Source organism: Carettochelys insculpta, chromosome 3, assembly GCF_033958435.1.
Source record: "Carettochelys insculpta isolate YL-2023 chromosome 3, ASM3395843v1, whole genome shotgun sequence".
Taxonomy (NCBI): Eukaryota; Metazoa; Chordata; order Testudines; family Carettochelyidae; genus Carettochelys; species Carettochelys insculpta.
In genome coordinates, this window is record NC_134139.1 from 149,820,356 (window position 1) to 149,841,680 (window position 21,325).

Below are 21,325 nucleotides of genomic sequence, written 5' to 3' on the forward strand. Positions count from 1 at the left end.
GAAGCACATTGTGTCCTGTATAAAAATGTGCTACGAACTTCGAAAGACTCCTTTGGTGTCCCCGCCTAGGGCGCACTCCACCAGGGCGGTGGCGGCATCAACAGCCTTTTTCAAGGGCATCGCGTTAAAAGACATCTGTAGAGCGGTGACCTGGTCATCCTACGACACCTTCGCCAAGCATTATGCACTACATCGGGTATTCCAAGAGGATACCCGCCTCTCGACAGCGGTCCTTTCGGGGGCAAGCTGCACATAAACCGATTACCCACCTCCTTACTTGGGTTACTGCTGGGTAGTCACCTATTGTGGAACACCCACGGGGACACTCGATGAAGAAAGAGAAGTTACTCACCGTAGTAATGATGGTTCTTCGAGATGTGTCCCCGTGGGTGCTCCACCACCCGCCCATCCTCCCCGCTTCGGATCTCTGTTTAGTGTTTTTCAGGAGCGTCCAAGGCGGTTGGTCAAGGAACTGGCGGGGACCGGATCGCACATGTGGCCGGGGACGTGCTGGGGAGCGGCATACGCCGGCGCATGCGCGATCCAGGAGAAACTGCTGGAAAGTTTCCGATCTGTGGCGCTGGGCAAGCCCGACACCTATTGTGGAGCACCCAAGGGGACACATCTCGAAGAACCATCGTTACTACGGTGAGTAACTTCTCTTTCTTTTTCATCCATTTCACAGAGAACCAGCTGAAGCCCCCACCCAGTAGACTGGGAAATTCACACACTCCTGGGCGCCTTGGAGAGGCAGTGGTTCCCCACTCGCAAGCACATAGTCTGAGCGTAAAAATAAACCTTTTATGAAAGAGGCAGAAAAGTCATATGGCATAAGCTTGGGAAAATACCATACCCAGAGTTCATAACCAATCCTCGAGTAACTGTCCCAGCTCAAATGGATTGAGCAGTGTCCCTTGCCTCTCAGGCTCACCAGTCCAATACTGTAGCCAGCCAATCCATGCACCCAAACTTTCTTCTTACCACCCTTTTCAAATGCCCCACTTACAAGTCAGTCCAGTCTGTGCAGGCCCTGACACACAACCCTGATGCATTCCCTCAATGAACCTGAGGCAATGCCCCCTTTACACTGGTCCAGCATTCTGCTTGCTCCCTGCCAGCTGCCCCCCGCCCGCCCCCAGCCATTTGCCGTTCACACCTGCCATCCACCTGCTGCTGCTCCTACTGGTCGGCCACCGGTCGTGCTGTCTGTCTGTCTGCTGCTGTCTTGTAGGTTCTGCTAGAGGCAAAAGTCTGATTTCAGTTCTCAGTGATTTCAGCTCGTAGTGGCATTCCGCTCTGGGCCTAGCCACAGCATCTCAGTATCCACCCAGGTGGACTCTCACAGAATAACTATAGACCCATCTTTGGGTATACCTGTGAACAGTGAGGGGAGAACTAGTCAAACCAGTCTTACAGCTGCATAGCCAAAAGGCTTCCAGCCAGCTGGTTCGACCACTATGCCTTCCCTTTTTTACTCTCTCAATGCTTTGCAGTGGGGGGAAGCCCTGTGTAATCCATATCTTCCATAGTAATGATGACTGCCTTGTACCCCCACAAAACGTCACGCATTGTTACAAGTATTAGAGAGGTAGCCGTGTTAGTCTGTATCTTAGAGAACAACAAGAAGTCCTGTGGCACCTTATAAACTAATAGGTATTTTGGAGCATACGCTTTCGTGGGCAAAGACCCGCTTCATCAGATGCATGAGTCAGGGGGTGGTTTCAGAGGTTTCACACATTGTTGAGACTCCACAAGTCTTACACTGGGTGATAGCATAAATTGTGACTTTACAACATGTTCTTTACAGTAGACAAAACCTTGCTTTGCCTGCTCCCAGCAGGCTTTGTTTACAAGGCATTACATATGCACACCTTTTTATTTTCATGCAAATGATCTCTGCAAGACATATTTCCCAACTCCTTCAGAAGTGTGGAGCTCCTGCTGGCACATTCCTTACATACTGATGAGATTTTGTATTCCAGCAAAGATACACACACTACTTTGTGCACTTTAGGGATGTTCACTCCTCTGTTCTGCAAATGGAAAGACGCCCCATATCACAGATTTTAAAGATCAATATTTTGCTAGACAATCTTACAGGCCATATTAACACAATACTACTAGACCATGAAATCATAGATGTGGAGCCCCAGATAATTGCTCAACAGTGCCACTGCCTCCAAAGCAGCAGGTATGAAAATTTGGTCAAAAGCTCATCGAACCTCCCACGTCCTCCAGTGCACCAAGTTTCTCTAATATTCCGCCACCGCCTATGTCCATTTTACCACCAATAGATTATAATAACCACAGACAGATGGGTTTTAGACACCGCTTAGGGATATACTATCAATCTACTCTCTAACCCTCCGACATCCACCCCTTACCCTTTCCTCATCAGGGACCCTTCACACAAAACCTTACTGCTTCTCGAGGTACAGCACCTCTTGCAAATCAGAACTGTAGAACAAGTTCTGAATAAAATCCTTTCCTTTGATGTTCTTTCAAGAAGCTTCCTAACAGAGAAGAAAACGCGGGGTTGGAGACCCACCCTAGATCTACGGCAGTTGAACAAATATATTCACAAGGAGTGTTTCAAAATGACCACACTATCTTCTGTAATCCCTGCACTGGACGAGGGCGACTAGTTTGCAGCCCTTGAACTTCAAGATGCTTGCCTCCACGTCGTTATTTACCCCACTCGCAGACATTTCTTGCGCTTTACTCTTGGATCACAACATCAATACAGAGTCCTCCCCTTTGGTCTTTCAGCTGCCCCCAAGATTCTGGCACCAGCATCTGCATACCTCAGACAGGAAGGTATCATCATATTCCCGTATCTCAATGATTGTCTCCTTCGAGGCACTTCACAAGACTCCACAAGAGCCATCGTACAATCCACAAGACAACCTACATATTCTGGGTTTCCTCATCAACGCTGCCAAATCAGTCCTGGAACCTGCCTCGCATATCAACGTCATAGGAGCTCTGCTTGCCTCCACAACTGCTCATGCTTATCTCCCTATGCAACAGTATGAGGCTATAAAGAGCCTTATATCACAACTTACCAGCAGCCCTACAGTTCCTGCTTTTACATGCGTTCACCAGGCCTGCCACATGGCAGCCACCTACTTAAGTTATCGCCAGTGCTTGGCTACATTTTCCCTGCCTTCAGCATTGGCTGGTGTCAATTTATACCCCCACCAGAAATCACAGATACAGACATTGACAATACCTTGAAAGGTAATCGAGCCTCTACACTGGTGGACCCAAGAATGAAATATTCTGGTAAGGGTCCTCTTTTGCCACACTTAAGCAGTTCACCAGATTACAACAGATACATCACTATTCATTTGGGGAGCTCATTGCCAGCAGTATCATGCCCACTTAAGATTTCTACACTTCTACCCCTTTCTGGCTGACTATAGTTCTATCTCTGTGGAGCAGTTCGGGTGTGTGCACTTCGCTGTCTCAGATTCTCCTTTATAAGTAAAATTGGAATTAAATGGGCAAGCAGTTCCACCAAATCTAAGAGATGCTGAACAAAATAGCACTTGATTGTAGGAAAAATAACTGAATTCTACAGCATTTTGGAAATACCAAATTCTGTGATCTTGAAATCGTAAAGCCTATTGGGCTGTGATTGAGTGTAAGTGTGCAACTAACTTTCATTTCTCCTGGGGATATTGTTTCAGACTATGTGCAGACTCAGGTAGTTCTTATTTTCATGATTTGTATTGTAATTGTTAGGGACTGAAAACATCTCATTTAGGGCCTTTTTTTCCAAAATGAAGTCTGATATTCAGCAGCATAAAAAGTAGAATTGATACATTAGTGGGCAAGGCAAAAAATTTACTTATTCGTTTAAAATGTATGTCTTAAATGTATTAATTTTAGAGGTTTTTTAAACCTTGCAGGCATCGTTCACAGTGATCTAAAACCGGCAAACTTTCTTATAGTTGATGGAATGCTAAAATTAATTGACTTTGGCATTGCGAACCAAATGCAGCCAGATGTGACGAGCATCGTTAAAGATTCACAGGTGAAATGTTTAGTAGTTGGATTACCACATTTTATAAGATGTCCTTTCTGTGTCTGCTCTTTTAAGCGATCTATCAGCCTAAAAAAAGAGAAACAAACAGCACAGTTTTGTGCTATACATTACTTTGAATAGTCCTGTGAATCCGGGATGGGCAAGATTAGGTCTGTGGACTTCCCTGCTGGAATCCTCAGGCACAGAGCAGCCCCATGATGCTTTAAGTGTCTTCCTGCTTAGTTTCCAGACAATAGGAGCTGAGATTTTGCTGGAGAGACAGCACATGAGGCTTCTGCCCACCCCACTTATCTAGAGCAGAGAGCCAGATGGAGTAGGCAAATAGTCATGCAGAGGTAGCCATGTTAGTGTGTATCTTCAAAAAAGCAAACAAACAAACAAAAAAAAGCAGTCAAGTAACCCTTTAAAGACTAACAAAATAATTTATTAGGTGATGAGCTTTCGTGGGACAAACCCACTTCCTCAGAACTTCCAGATCTGAAGAAATGGGTCTATCCTGCAAAAACTCATCACCTAATAAATTATTTCGTTAGTCTTTGAAGTGCTACTTGACTGCATTTTGTTTTGTTTTATGGAGCAGGCAGTAGTTTTGAGCTATCTGGGGCTGCTGCAGGCAGGGAACCTGCCTCAGGGTCCTGCATGGCTGCTGGCTGGGAGCCACCTTGGTAAGTGCTTCCCAGCCAGAGCCTGCCTCTTGTACCCAAGCCCTTCCCTGCTCCCTGCCGTAGATCACAGCCCCTTCCTTCACCCAAACTACCTCTCAGAGCCCACATCCTGTGCTGCACCCCAGCTCCCTACCCCTAAGTCCCTTCTGCACCCAACCTTCATCCCATACCCTGCCCTCCCTCTATAGACAGGCCCTTGACCACTTGCCAAAATCTTGGACTCTTTCCCCCGCCCCACCTACCCCCATCAAAAATGTTGCCTGCTCTGGATGGAGTTTAAGATGATAAAAAACAAGCAACTGATAATCTAGAGGGAATTTCTGTGTTGTTTGCACACACATTGTTAACTTTCATCTATAGACCACTGAAAGTCAGAGCATGGCAGAAATACTCACCCATTTATTCAGTCTGGAATGTTGGTTTCCAAGGCTTTTATTAGATCACAAGTTACATATTTGAAACTTAACTTGACAAAAAAGGTTCAACATAAGTTAGATTCCATTAAGCACTTGGTAATTTTAAGTGAATGTGTATTGTTTTTTTCCTAGGTTGGCACAATTAATTACATGCCACCAGAGGCAATCAAAGATATGTCATCTTATGGAGAAAATGGGAAATCAAGATCAAAGGTAATATATATTTTCTCTCTCTCTCTCTCTCTCTCTCTCTCTCTCTCTCTCTGTTATAATGGGGAATATATTAGACATTGTGAGGAAGGAAAAGCTTAGATTGTAAGAACTTTCACTACAACCAAACATGGAAGAAAATTGTTGCATCAAGGAAACTCAGTAGAGTCACAGGCAAGGTACATGCTTGCTTTTTCCTTGTTGATGAAAGGCAAGGGCGAGGCAACAGATGGAAAGTGATAAATTAAGAAAAAGAGAGGGAGCTGAGAAGTTGTGTTCTTCTACGAGTGTCCCCGTGGGTGCTCCACAATAGGTGTCGGGCTCGCCCGGCGGCGCAGATTGGAACTCTTCCAGCAGTTTCTCCTGGATCGCGCATGCGCCGGCGCGTGCCGCTCCCTTGCGCGGCCACGTGCGCGATCCGGTCCCCGCCAGTTCCTTCTCAACCGCCATCGGCTGCAGACAGAATCCGCTCAGGCTACGGCCAGAGTCAGATTAGATAGTGTTTCTACGTGTAAATTGTTGTTTTTTTCTGGTTTAAAAAAAAAAAGAGAGAGAGAGAAAGCAAGAGAATATGAAAATATATATATATATATATATATATATATATATATATATATATATATATATAAAATAAATAAATAAAAAGAGAGAGAGGAGCAGAGAAGACGAGTGGACGTGAAGGCCAGTAGGCCTCCCCTTGCAGGCTGGTGTCCGCGACTCGGGTAAACAGGCACGAATTAAGTGTCAAGTACCCTATTAACAGTAAAAAAGACTCACCGCGATGTCCTCTTCAGGCTTTAAAAAGTGTGAGTCTTGCCACGAAGCTATGCCGGCCTCCGATGGGCATAGTGAATGCATCTGGTGCCTGGGGGAATCACACGTTACCCAGAAGTGTTCCCACTGTGTGCTAAGCTCACAGCCAGGGCCAGGAAAGACAGGGAAATGCGGCTTAAAATGCTTCTGTTTGATAAGGCTCTCCAGCCGGACTTGCTGGAGAGGCCTCAACCAGAAGGGCCCTCTGGGCTCCACAAGAGGAAGGTGGCTTCTCTCACCCCCTTGGTGCAGAAACGGAGGAAGCTCTCCCCAGCCCGATCCCTGCCAGCGGGTTCAGCGAGCGGCACGGGCGGAGCACGCAGCCGCCAGCCGCATACTCAGACAAGCGGCAGCGCAGCAGCGCATGTGACAGAGGCTGAGCCTCCAATTACAAAACAGCCGGCACGCGCGGCACCTAGAACAGCGGCCAGGCAAGCACCGGAACCGGCGGCACCGCCACAGGCGGCACCGACTCCCGCGGCACCAACGGTGCAGGGCCCACAGGCAAGGAGCCTGCAGGCACCGGGGGACGTTATCCGCGCAGCACCGCAGCTGAGCGGGCCGAGCGCAGTGCCGACAGCGGGGCCGAGATTCCCGGTGCAGGAGGGGGTGGCGCCAGCCCCACAGGGGAGGAAAAAGGGAAAAGGGAAAACCCGGCACCGCAGCCCTTCTTCGGGTAGGGCTGCACTGTTGCTATCAACAAGCCCTCCCCTTATGCTGCACATGCCACCCAGAAGGTCGGGGTCTCCACCGGCCTATCCAGACCCCCTCTTCTCCGTTCCTCCAGCCAATGTCACCATGGCTTGGGCCACCTTCGCCCTTTCTGGGACTGGATCCCTTGGAGTACTATCACAAACCAGTTTCACCGCTATCTGTGTTGTCGCAGAGATCTCGCTCTCCCAGATATCAGGGGTACACACCCCGAGAGTGGTCCAGGTCTCCATCCCCGGACCCGTGCCCGTGCTGCCATGGTCGTCCTTATCGTGCTGGACACAGACACGCTAGGCCTACACCCAGGTGCAGGTCCCCTCCTGGGGTCCAATACCCACGGGGACACTCCCGGCCGGGGATGGAAACACAGCAATCTCAAGGGGAGTTAATTTTAGAACCCCGAGACTTCCCTTCGCAATCCTCCAGCGAGCGGGTGTATCATCGGCCGCAGGAACCGGAGAGTTCGAGGGAGGTTTACCCTAGTGGTTCCTCCTCATTCTCCCAGGAAGAGGCCACGGCCCCCGGGGATGTTGCTCCCCCGGATGACCTCAAACAGTTTCAGGAGCTGTTTAAAAGAAGGGCTTTCACGCAAGGCATCCAAATGGCAGAAGTGCAGGAGAAACATCACAAACTCCTGAAAAATTTGAGACCCCCGGCTTCATCCAAAATTGCTATCCCGCTGGACGAAGCCATTACGGAGTCAGCCACTACCGTATGGCAGACACCGGCCTCCGCTCCACCTGTGAACAAGAGAGCAGATAAGAAGTACTTTGTCCTGGCAAAGGGATGGAGTTCCTCTTCAGTCACCCACAACGAAACTCACTGGTGGTCGAATCATCCCAGCAGAGATCAAAGACTTCTCAGTACAAATCGGGGGGATCAGACAAAGATGCCAAGAAGCTAGAACTGTTTGGCAGGAAGGTATATTCTTCTTCCACCCTGCTATTGAGAGTGGCGAATTATGCGGCACACCTAGCGAACCATAATTTTGATAATTACTCCAGGCTTACTTCTCTCATGGACTCACTTCCGGAAGATAAGAAGCCGGTGTTAAAGGCAATTGTGCAAGAGGGCTACACAGCTTCGAGGACGGGAGTCCAGATTGCCCTGGACGTGGCGGATACGGTGGCACGCTCAACGGCTACAGCAGTGGTCATGCGTAGAGAATCCTGGCTCCAGACATCGGGTATCCCGAGGGACCTACAGGTGAAGATTGTGGATCTTCTCTTTGACACGCAAAAGTTGTTCGCAGACTCAACCGACTCGGTCCTCCACTCCAGTAAGGACTCGAGAGCTACACTTAGAACCCTGGGTATTTATACCCCTCTGTATAGGAAGAAAAAATACTACCCTCAGCAAAGACGCTACCCATACCAACCACGGCGTGCGCAGTATCAAGGGGGCTACGACCAAGGGTGACATCAACAGCAGCAACAGTACAGAACGCCCAGGCGACGCTCTCAACAAAGCCGTACATCCTCGGGGTAGGCCCAAAGGCAACAAGCTTGACGGGCATGTCGAGGGCTGCTCTATCACCACCATCGCACAATGCCACTCCCATCTCTTGTTCCATCATCGCCTCCGACCCTTTCACTCCCAATGGCAAAAGATCACCACAGACAAATGGGTGTTGGACATCATAGCCACGGGTTACGCGATCCCCTTCCAGTCACTCCCACCGCCGAAAACTCCTTCCAGGCCCCACCTCAGGGACGCTACCCACGAGGCGAGGCTCAAGCAGGAGGTGGACCACCTTATGTTCATAGGGGCGGTGGAAAGAGTGCCGGAACAATTCCAGGGGAAAGGCTTTTATTCACGCTATTTCCTCACAGAGAAGAAAACAGGAGGCTGGAGACCCATCTTAGATCTTCCGGGCCTCAACCGATACTTACGCAAACAACGTTTTCGGATGATTACAGTCGCCTCCATACTCACGGCACTGGACGATGGAGATTGGTTTGCAGCCCTCGCCTTACAAGATGCGTATTTTCATATAATGATCCATCTGGCACACAGACGCTTCCTCCGCTTTATGGTTGGCAAGGAACACTTCCAGTACAGAGTTCTTCCGTTCGGCCTCTACTCGGCCCCCAGAGTCTTTACCAAAACCCTGGCAGTGGTGTCAGCCTACCTGCACAGACAGGGGCTGTTTATATTGCCATACCTGGACGACTGCCTACTGAAAGGGGCCTCGAAGGCAGAGGTCCTACGCATGATACGCGTCACAGCGGACACGTTTTCCTTGCTGGGCCTAGTCGTGAATTTTGTGACGTCAAAGACCGACCCCACACAAGCCATAGAGTTCATCGGGGCACGTCTAAACTCTATTACAGCAAGGGTGTACCTTCCCGACGCCCGCTTTCGCGCCATCAGTTCGCTGGTGCAAGTCATTATATATAGCCCTACGGTGCCGGTCTTCACGTGCTTGCAGCTGCTGGGCCACATGGCGGCAGCGACGTTTGTGGTGCAGAACGCCAGATTGCACATGTGCAGCCTGCAACATTGGCTGGCGAGCGTCTACAAACCGACATCTCACACTGTCCGCAGGGTGGTGTCGCCCATGACAGAGGTGCACAAATCCCTGCAGTGGTGGGTAAACCCCAAAAACCTGCTAGCAGGGGTACCCTTTCACCAACCACAAATCTCTGTTTCTTACTACCGACGCCTCCCACATAGGACGGGGGGCACATATCGGTGACAAGGTGACGCAAGGGCTGTGGTCCCCTGCGGAACAGTCACTGCACATAAACATACTGGAGATCAGAGCAGCGTTCAACGCCTGCAAACATTTTCGAGACCACATATATGGGAAAGTAGTCGGAATCAATACAGATAATACCTCCACTATGTTTTATATAAATCGACAAGGAGGAGCCCGATCCCATGCCCTATGTGCGGAAGCAGTCCTACTGTGGAACAGGTGCATTGCCAACAACATAACGTTGAAAGCATCGTACTTGCCGGGCGCTCACAATGTGAAAGCAGATCAGCTGAGCAGGCGCTTCACACTCACATACGAATGGCAGATCCACTCCGATCTGCTGCGACCGATCTTTCATACGTGGGGGTTTCCCCAGAGTGACCTGTTTGCCACCCAGCACAACAAGTAGTGTCCCCAGTACTGCTCCAGGGCAGGATTGGGGCAGGGCTCCCTAGGGGACGTATTCATGATTTCATGGAAGGGCCCCCTGCTTTACGCGTTTCCCCCCACAGCGCTTATCCACAAGGTCTTGCAGAAAGCCAGAAGGGAGAGAGCCCGCATGATTGTAGTAGTCCCAACGTGGGACCGGCAGCAATGGTTTCCCTTGCTTCTGTGCATGTCGGACCGCCCACCGCTCCCTCTTCCGGTGGCGCCAGACCTACTCACACAGGCCCAGGGGTCCATAGTGCATCCGCACCCTCAAGGCCTGCACCTACAAGCATGGCTAATCCATGGCTCAGCTCCTTAGAAAGCACATGTACGGAGGGAGTACAAGTCCTGGAAAGTAGCCGAAGGACCTCCACCAGGAAGACTTACGAGCAGAAATGGACTTGATTTACAGCCTGGTGTTCCGCCAAGCAGTTAGCTCCCCTTGACGTTCCTGTACCTGTAATACTAGAATGCTTATTGGACCTCAAGAGGGGCGGGCTTTCCCTGTCCTCGATAAAAGTCCACCTCGCAGCTATATCTGCTTTCCAGCATACAGAGGAGGGACCCACGGTATTTGCCCATCCTATCGTTACCAGGTTCCTGAAGGGGTTGGTAAACCTGTATCCCCCTCGGAAACCGCTTCCACCATTGTGGAACTTGGACTTGGTGCTCAGCACGCTAACGGGTCCACCTTTTGAACCATTAGCCACAGTTCCCCTGCGTCTCCTTATGATAAAAACAACCTTCCTCCTTGCAATTACGTCAGCTCGCAGGGTGAGTGAGCTCGCAGCAGTTATGGCAACGCCGCCCTGCACAGTATTCTCAAAGGAGGGGGTAACCTTACAGTTGCACCCAGCTTTTGTTCCGAAAGTTTCCTCAGAGTTCCACCTTAATGAACCAATAGTTTTACCCTTGTTTTACCCGAAGCCTCACAGCTCCAGCAAGGAGGCACGCCTACATCTCCTGGACGTGAGGAGGGCGTTGGCCTTCTACATAGACAGAACTAAGTCCTTCCGGAAAACGGACAGACTCTTAGTCTCTCTCGCTCCCAGGTCAAAAGGAGAAGGTCTCTCTTCACAGAAAATCTCAAAGCACATTGTGTCCTGCATAAAAATGTGCTACGAACTTCGAAAGACTCCTTTGCTGGCCCCACCCAGGGCTCACTCCACCAGGGCGGTGGCGGCGTCAACAACCTTTTTCAAGGGCATCGCGTTAAAAGACATCTGTAGAGTGGCAACTTGGTCATCCTACGACACCTTCGCCAAGCATTATGCACTACATCGGGTATACCAAGAGGAAACTCATCTGTTGACAGCAGTCCTTTTGGGGGCAAGCTGCACATAAACCGATTACCCACCTCCTTACTTGGGTTACTGCTGGGTAGTCACCTATTGTGGAGCACCCACGGGGACACTCGTAGAAGAAAGAGAAGTTACTCACCGTAGTAACGGTGGTTCTTCGAGATGTGTCCCCGTGGGTGCTCCACCACCCGCCCATCCTCCCCGCTTCGGATCTCTGTTTAGTGTTTTTCAGGAGCATCCGAGACAGTTGGTCAAGGAACTGGCAGGGACTGGATCGCACACGTGACCGGGAGCGTGCAGGGGAGCGGCGCGCGCTGGTGTATGCGCGGTCCGGCAGAAACTGCTGGAAAGATCCGATCTGCGACACCGGGGCGAGCCCGACACCTATCATGGAGCACCCACGGGGACACATCTCGAAGAACCACCGTTACTACGGTGAGTAACTTCTCTTTCTCTGCTCTAAAGGAAAGACGGGAAAGTAGATTGAAGCTGGAAGGAAAGGAAGGTAAGAGGGAGACTCTTGTGGTAGAAGTTATGTTAATCTTTTTTTAAAAAGTTATGTTCTAGTTAAATACCTTTTGTGTGAAATTGTGCATTCCCTTAAAAATGGAAATGGGGCAAGACTATCTGAACCATATACCAAAGTACATTGTACACTACATCTGAGTTAGCATAAAAACTTACTGGGTGAGATTCTGTGCTAGCTGCAGCAAAGAACTCTCAGCTGAATGGGAAAGAAAACAAAGGTGGTTTTAAATTACCTTTGGATCTTCATAGCTCTGAGTTGTTGCAGGCAATGGAGCAGTTCTTACCATAAGTTAAACTGTCCTGGTGGCCTGTCTAAAGTATGACAGTCTCCCAGGACTGCCCTACAGGCTAGAGTGCTGCATGTTGTTGTCCCTCCCCTGACATGTTCCCCCACTTCCTCATTGGTTTCTTGTACTTTGCCCTACCTGCCATAAACTGTGTGGAGTTCTCAAAGATAGGCTTACAGGCTGTGTTCTGTAGTGCTGAGGTGGAGGGAATGCACCCCCAACCAAATACTGAGGATATTTTTGTGCCTGCTCTGGCCCTCTTACCTTGTGTACCTCTGCTTGACAGAAGGTGAAGCTCTTACCTCCATATGTCTGTCAAAGACTTCATTCATAAGATGCTGCATAAAGGGTCCTGGGTTAGGAGTCTGATTGCTGACCAAAGTATGTTGGGCAAGTAATATAATGTGGTAGTTACTCCAGGAGGGAGGGGGAGAAACAGGAATGGAGCGCCAGTCAGATGAGTCACATGTTCTGCAAATGCTGGGGGGAAAGGGCGGAGCAGGTAGGTGTGGGGCTTCAGTGCCCTGGTGAGTGAGGCATGTAGAGAAGGGGAAGCAGATGTGGGCAGCAGGTGAAACTGGGGGGCGGGGTGGCGTATGCTGCTGCGACCCACTGAAGTGAAGGAGGCCCACCCTCTATTCATGGTTGCCTATCCCTGGTCTGTTTTGAAATGCCAAGACAAAGAACAGTTTTAAGAAACGTTCAAAACCAATATCAAGTTCAGCTTTAAAATCAAGTGTTTTCTTTTAATTTTATCACTAACTCTTTAGCTGTTTGTCTTTCCCAAACGGAACCCCAAATTAATGTATTCCTCCTACAGATAATTTGTTAAAAAATATTTCTTCAGAAGTTAGTATTGTAATGAGACAAAACAGGATTTGCACTTATGTTCTAATAATGACATGTCTTGACTGCTTATGGCACTTTGGCTTTAGCTTTCGTGCATAATCACTAACATGGAACTTCAGACTATTTAACGCACCCTATTGTATCTTATTGCTTAAATGAAATTATGTTACACAAAGTAAATGACATTTGGTAACTAGGAGAAAAGAATCATTCCATCTTAAACTAAAGTTATTGTTGTTGAGATAATTACTTTTTGTTTTTAGATAAGTCCCAAAAGTGATGTTTGGTCATTGGGGTGCATTTTATATTGCATGACTTACGGGAGGACACCATTTCAGCATATAACAAATCAGATCACTAAACTTCATGCTATAATTGATCCTAGCTATGAAATAGAATTCCCTGATATTGCAGAAAAAGATCTCCAGGATGTATTAAAGGTAACTTTCTTCTTCCTTCATTTTTTTTTTTAAAGTTGAATTGAATTCAGATTCAAGTGATGGCTGTTCCTTTACTAGACTTGTAATCTGAGTAGCTGTTACTTGACTTCTGAAACACTTTCTAGTTTGGTTCCTAGATGGGCATAATTCTGATTGTGTCCATAATTCTGATGGATCTGAACACCAAAGTGAAGAGTAGCTGAACTTTAAGGCTAACTGTGACTTTCTCTAGTTTGAGCATGTTTTTTCAGTGCAATTTACAGGTTTATTTAGCTGAGTCACTGTACAAGTACCACATATCCTCTGACAGAAGAAAAATGTATTTTGCCCTCCTCCCCATAAATTGGAATCTAGAAAACATCTTCATATCTGTAAAAGGCCAAAATTGAGTCCAGTTAAGTAGCTGACAGTGCTATCTGGCAGGGACTATGGATGCAGGTTGAGATGCTTCTTTTGACCTGGCAGAGGCAGTTAGCCCTTTAGAATATGCTTGATGGGGCAAGTACATCTGATTTTAGTGGAGCATAAAATGAGAATTTTTTCTATACAAATTTGTAAAATATTTTAGTTGATGAGAATCTGCATTTTCAGTAAAAAAAAAAAAAAAAAAATTTTTTCCCCTCAAAATATTTTTCCCAGTTCCGTTCCTAATTAAACTGTCAGAATACTTTTGGTCTTTAGAAAAGGAGGTCCTCTTAGTCCTCATGCCTGTTGGTTTTACAAAGGAGTAATATCACAGAAGTATTTCAGTTTGTTTTCTGTGAAGAGGTGATTTCTCAGCATCTTGCTTTTAAGAGATGAGAATCCATCGATGTGTTAGTTTCATTCCACTTCAATGGATACAGCCAATATGATATCTTACCAGAACAAGTTTTGTAGATTATAGATTTGTACATGGATACCAGCAAAACTATAATGATCTAGGAAACTGAGCATGTGTATTTAATTGCAGAAAGCAAAGCATCAACTGTTCACCCACAGCACCCATTGTTTCTGTCTTTTTATTTTTGTAGTGCTGTTTAATAAGGAACCCTAAACAAAGAATATCAATTTCGGAATTGTTGACTCATCCATATGTGCACCTTCAAACCCATTCACAAACAGGTAATTTTTTATATTTTATGTTAAAATTATATGATAATAAATTAGCAAACTTTGTCTCCAGTTCTCTAAGTTTGTGTGTATGTTGGCAAGGGCTGCATTATCTTAATTCTGTAACTTTTATATATTGATAAGAAAAAACTGATTGTATTCATCTTGTAAATAACACTTTAGTTATGCTGAAACATGCATTCTGTATTTGAATAGCCGTAGGTGGTCTGAGTACGAAAGGAACAACAGAAGAAATGAAGCGCATCCTTGGCCAACTTATTGGTCTAAACTCTCCTAACTCTATTTATAGAGCTGCTAGAGTAAGTACAGGTTTTATATCAATATAATATACACGTTTCATTTAAATATAATCACTTAAGTTAAAATAAACATGCATCACAAAGCTAATAAAAATAATGTATTTAAAAATTTATCCTCTCATATAAAGGAACTGTGCTATACTATCATCAAACTTCTAGTTTAGTAAATTACCATTTCTCCTAATACTCTGGAGTGGATTGGGAGTGGTAGTGATTACAGGATTTTTTTCTCTTTTCCTTGTCCTTCCTAATAGATGTTTCTTCCTAGTTTTCATGTGCTGTTTTCCTCTCTCTATTTCTCTCTTTCCTTTCTGTTGCATCCCGTATCATGTTAATTTTGGTCAGAGTAGGAAAAGTAAGTTGCCATGAAGTGTGCTAGCACTGCAGCACTTTTCTGCACTCAATATGAGTGAATGAGCAAATGCACATGTGTCCTTCAGGCAGCCAGTCCAGATGCAGGGCTTTATTTGTTGTTTTTCCTCCTCCCTGGTGTTCAAGCACTCTTCCCTGTTATTCCTCTCCATCTTTCTGGAGACGGGTAATAAGTGGAGTTCCACAAGGGTCAGTCCTAGGACCAGACCTATGCAACTTATTCATAAATGATCTAGGGAAAGGGATAAGTAGTGAGGGTAGTAAAGCTTGCGGATGATACTAAACTGTTCAAAATAGTCAAAACAAAAGCAGACTGAAGAACTTCAAAAAGGCCTCACCAAACTGAGTGATTGGGCAACAAAATGGCAAATGAAATTTAATGTGGATAAGTGTAAAGTAATGCACATTGGGAAAAATAGCCCCAAGTATACATACAATATGATGGGGGCTAATTTAGCTACAACTAATCAGGAAAGAGATCTTGGAGTTGTCTTGGATAGTTCTCTGAAAATATCCAAGCAGCGTGCAGTCAAAAAAGCAAATAGGATGTTAGGAATTATGAAAAAGGAATATGAAATAAGACAAAGAATGTTCTACTGCCCCTTTATAAAACTATAGTAAGCCCATATCTTGAATGCTGCATACAGATGTGGTCTCCTCACCTCAAAAAATATATTTTTGCATTAGAAAAGGTTCATAAAAGGGCACCTAAAATGATTAGGAGTTTGGAACAGGTCCCATATGAGGAGAGTCTAAAGAGACCTGGGACTTTTCAGTTTAGAAAAGAGGAGACTCGGGGGGGGCGGGGAATATAATAGAGGTATATAAAATCATGAGCTGTGTGGAGAGGGTGAATAAAAATAAGTTATTTACTTGTTCCCATAATATAAGAACTAGAGGACACCAAATGAAATTAATGGGTAGCAGGTTTAAAACTAATAAAGTTTTTTTTTTCACACAGCGCAGAGTCAACCTGTGGAACTCCTTGCCTATGAAGGCTAGGACTAAAAGAGTTCAAAAAAGACCTAGATAAATTCATGGAGGTTAGGTCCATATTAGCCAGCGGGTAGGAGTGGTGTCTTTGGTCTCTGTTTTTCAGAGGCTGTAGATGGACGGCAGGAGACAAGTCACTTGATCATTGTCTTCGGTCCACCCCCTCTGAGGCACCTGGCACTGGCCACTGTTGGCAGGATGGGATGCTGAGCTAGATGGACCTTTGGTCTGACCCAGCAATGGCCATTCTTATGTTCTTATCACTTGCTGGAAGCAGCTGGTACCTTTCTGCCAAGGTGTCACCTTTCTTATTCAGCATACTTCTCCAGTTATACCTCTTCCTCACTGGAAGTAGCTAGTACCCTTCTGCCAAGATACCCTTTTTCAGGCCTCAGAAGAGTTCCAGATGACATTCTAGAAAAAAGATGGGGTAGAACAGCTTAAAAAGTGGCTCCTTTGCCTCTGCCTGCTATCTTAGTGAGTCCATTCTGCCAAACTATCCCATTCCCTAGCCAGTCTTCCATGGGGTTAGGAGGGTGATGTACTGGGCAAGTGTACTTTGCTTTATCAGCACTCTACCCCAATGAGATAGCTGGCTCCAAGAGTTTCTCCAGGAGGGCTTAGATCCAGTCTGGGACTTGCAAGACAATGGTAAAGGCTGGGGATACAATCTACTTGGGGAGTTTGTCTGGGTACTAGTAGGGAATCGCTTCAACCAGGACCCTGGGCCTTCCTGCTTTTGTCTTTTACCCTAGACATCTTCTTCTATTTTTCCAGCATGACATCTCCCTCTTCCTTAATATTGAGGGACTTTTTCCAGTGGCCTTTGGCCCAGGGGGAGTTTAATCCTTCTCTCAGTCCAACCCTTGAGAAGCTGGGCTAGAAATGAATTCAGACCGGCCAGTTGTGGTGCACCTTCCCACTCTGCAAAAACCCTATAAGGGTGGGTTACTTGTCCCTTACATATGGCAGACCTTTAACATAGCAATTGAACAGAAATCTTCATGAGGCAAGCTCCCTGTTGTCCTCCAGGACAGCCCCACAGAACTGATACACCCTAGCCATCCTTTTGGGAAGATGGTAGAAATGTGGGGTGCTTCTCCCAAATTCTCTCACTTTTCGAGAGTCACCTTAGGCTCTCTAAATTGAACTCTGACACTTCCAATTCTTCATCTTGGGTCCTGCCTCTGGAGGCCATTGTGGCCTTTTGTGACACCCCTGCCCTCGTTACCAGGAAGATATAAGAAGCTGTTTAAAATAGTTCAGACTGAGCAGCTCTGTGGTCTCTACCACTTCTTTGTATAATTCTCTGTGTGAATGCCACTGCTGGGGCACATGTGGCCAGTGCACTCAGGCTTTAGTCTTTTGATCAGCAATACATGCAGCAGCAGCAGCACATGCACTCTGAGTGTCTTCATGTCTCTAAAGAAGGGCTGCCCCAACCACCTCTCAGATCCTTTTCACACCCTTAGCTTCTAGTCAGAGATTTTGCATTATCTTTCTTTATACACTAATATAAGACTGGATTTCACCACTGTGTTGCATCCTGTCAACTTGGCAATTAGCTCAGTCCAGTTACTGAGTGCGTCACCTTCGTCTGGTGTCCCACCCATTGTCTACTCAATTGTCTCTACCATCTGTAGCTGAAACCACATTGCTCTCTGTGCCATAACATCTGCTTCACAGCACAGCCCTGTGTCTGTGTCCCTAACTCTGTTCTCACCCCTTCTGGGGGAATCTGCAGTCTCTGCACCTGCCTTCATAGCCAGCTGCAGCCTGAAAGTCTAACCCCTGGCCTCAGGGGAAAACCAGTTTGTTTCCGCCACACACTCCTGTGGCAAGTGCAGGCGGAAGGAGGGGGCGTAGGTCTGCTCAATACTCTGAATCCTCACCAAGGGACCCGTTAGTGGCTGCCATGTGCTGTCCTTCTCTCCCATCTGCTGCCTATATTCCACTTCCCAGGGCTCTCACACTATGTTGGTTCCTGTATCAAGGCCACAACCTGTCAGGTATCATACTGGAGTGCGCTCTCTCTCTCTGATTTGTGCAGGCTCCATCCAGCCTGCTTTGAACCATTTTCTAGCCACAGTGGGGGGCAGTCACCCCTACAACTGAGCACAGTTCCCTAGGATTTAAGCACTGTACATCATGTGAGGCAGTAATGCTATTAAATGATGGCAATACAAGGTTCCCAACTTGTCAGTAATGAGCCCTTCACCCAGACCTGTGCCACTTGTAAATCTGTTTCGCAGAGGAGTATTAAGCAAGATAATCTCATTTTAAGAAATTCGTGGGTTGAACTTGCTGGTATCAGTAACATCAGTGAAGATAACAGCTATGCCTCTGGCCCTGCTATAGTATTCTGCAATATCCTATCATATGGTAACTAATCCCTTGAGTGCCCTTAACCACAATGCATTCTGTGCCAAGAGTGTAACTTGTTACAGAAAGATGTTTCTATTTCCTCAGTACCAGTGTCTATTGTTAGCCTCCACAAATGTGTTACCTGCAGTATTGCCCTTCATTCCAAACCTGACACCCTGTACTTTTTCCATTGCCAGGAAGAACTCATTTCAGGCTCCAAGCACTCCTTTGGGAGCAGCAGCACCATTCCATTAGAAATATTCCAATTCTGTCTTTTGCCAGTTCAGGTGTGAGTGTGATTTTCATGACTGGGTTACTTGTGCTGATAAAGGATAGGGCTCAACAGCCGAGAGACTCACTTCCTGCTCGTCTCTTAGGACCCTAAAAGTCTATTCTTCAGGATTTCAACTGGGCACCTACAGATGTGTCAGAGGGATTCCCCCTACCCCACCACAAAGTATTTGAGGAGAGTTTTTCATTTCCTTTTCCTGAAGCATCAGAATGGCCATAGGTGGAGAAGGGATATTGGATGTGCAGGACGAGATCACTGAGGTGGCACCGAGTATTCTTTCTCTCGTGTTCTTTAACTGGGGGGGGTGGTCTTAGTCATATGCTCAGGGTCTAACTCATGGCCATACGTGGGGCTGAAATGGGCACTTCCATCAGGTCAGATTGGCAGTTGCCTGTCAGAGTTTTCACCTTTCTCTGCAGTGCATGGGTGCAGGTCACTTGTTGGGAATTTTTGGGGGTTGGTCATGAGTGCCCCTCTGTCTCTCCTATATTCTGCCCAGGGCTTATAACAATTCAGTCCTCTGTGGACTGTTGTTTAATTTCAGGCTGCTCTTGGAGTTGTCGATTCACCCTCCAGTCATGCTGCCCCTCCTGATGAATTTCATCACACAGGACCCTGGGCTGCTCCTTCACCTGGACCTTCCTTCCCTGGGAATCTAGAGACTCCATGGCTGAACGTGATGGAGTGGGTCTGCTTGGAGCAGGGTGAAAGTGTGCTTCTTGGCAGTCACAAGCATTCCACAAACTCATGTGTTTGGCCAAGTGGAAGTGATTTATGTGCTGCTACCAGTACTGCATTGTGTCCACATCAGCCTTAATGCCCGATATGCTAGAATACCTCATGTCTCTCAAAGATCAAGCCCTGGTGACTTCATCTCTGAGTTCACCAAGCTGCCATATTAGCATTCCCTCTCCCTCACCCCGGGGAAGCTGGCCACCTGATCTTTGTGAGCCTTCTGGTCAAACGCTTCCTCAAGGGACTGGACAGACACCACTAAGCAAGCACCCAGTTTCAATCTCATCTTTGCACTCTTGGTCCTCATGGGACCACTTTTTGAGCTCTTGGACACTTGCACCCTCTTGTGTATCTCCTGAAATGTGGCCTTTCTGGTGGCCATTGCCTCAGCTCAGTCTGTTTTAGAGATCTGTGCCCTCATCTCTGAATCTCCATACACTACAAAAGCTCATCACCTAATAAATTATTTTGTTAGTCTTTAAAGTGCTATTAGACTGCTTTTTTTTGTTTTGATAGTATATTTCATAATGACAAGGTTCAGCTCAGAGCCCACCCAGCTTTTCTCCAAGGGTGGTGTCCATCTTCCATAGCAGTCAAGATATTTTCCTGCTGGTCTTCCACCTGAAACCCACAAGAGCTTGTGTGAGCAATAGTTGCGCTCCCTCGACATCAGAAGGGCCCTTACTTTGTGTGTTGGTTGTACGAAGCCCTCCCAAAAGTCTATGCAGCTCATCACAATGGTGGAACAAATTAAAGGGCTGCCTGTGTCATCACAGTGCCTCTCTTCCTGGATCATGTTCTGTATCCAGACATGCTATGACATAACCAAGATGCCTCCATCACCTCTTATAGAGCGCTTAATCCAGGCTCAAGCCTCCTTGGCTGGTTTTTTAGCCCATGCCCCTCTCCAAGAGATGTGCAGTGCAGGGTCTTGTCCATACCTTCATACTGCATTATGCCATCATGCACCAATCAAGACAGGATGCATTGTTTGGTGCAGCAGTGCTCCTGTTAGTGATTCATTGACAGTAACCCCTCTTCAACTGGGCATCCGCAGGTGTGTCAGAGGGATTCCCCCTACCCTCCACAAAGTATTTGAGGAGAGTTTTTCATTTCCTTTTCCTGAAGCATCAGGATGGCCATAGGTGGAGAAGGTCCATTGGATGTGCAGGACAAGAGCACTGAGGTGGCACCAAGGATAACCCCTCTTCCAGGTTATAGCTTGTAAGTCAACTAAATGGAATTGATACCAGCAAGCACTCAAAGAACAACAAATGGTTACTCACCTGTGTAACTGTTCTTCGAGTTGTGTTGCTCATGTCAGTTTCATGCCCACCTTTCTTCCTCTCTATCAGAGTAGCTGGAAAGAAGAAGCTAAGGAATGGCTGGGTCATGTGTAGTGTCAGTATAGCCCTCTATTGCAGAGGGCTCCACAAGTGACCGGATGAGTAGTCGCTAGAGTAGAAAACTTTCCAGCAATCATGCATCAGGTGACCTAAATGATATAGAAATGAGCAACATGTGTTGAATAACAGTTACAAAGTAACTAAGTAACCATATTTTTTAATTAAGAAAGGATTTGAGCACTTCAGGAAGTCTCTCAGACCTTTGGTAATGTAAACATAGGGAATTAAAGGGAGTTTCATCACAAAGAATTTCTAATATGAGTCTAGCACAAGAGGAGATCCAATCAGCAAACTGCTAACACCTAACTTTAAGAGTAACTGGCCATTCCCCAGGGGCTCAGTCTGTTTCA

The 21,325-nt window shown here is 46.8% G+C and overlaps 1 protein-coding gene across 1 annotated transcript in view; it reads left to right on the top strand.

Moving 5' to 3' along the window:
- Window positions 1-21,325, top strand: part of TTK (TTK protein kinase) — a 78,796-nt gene that overhangs the window by 55,488 nt on the left and 1,983 nt on the right. The window contains exons 17-21 of the mRNA XM_074988871.1: window positions 3,915-4,039; window positions 5,265-5,345; window positions 13,225-13,401; window positions 14,415-14,505; window positions 14,710-14,813. Coding sequence (XP_074844972.1) covers window positions 3,915-4,039; window positions 5,265-5,345; window positions 13,225-13,401; window positions 14,415-14,505; window positions 14,710-14,813 — 578 coding nt within the window. The remainder of the gene's footprint in view (window positions 1-3,914; window positions 4,040-5,264; window positions 5,346-13,224; window positions 13,402-14,414; window positions 14,506-14,709; window positions 14,814-21,325) is intronic.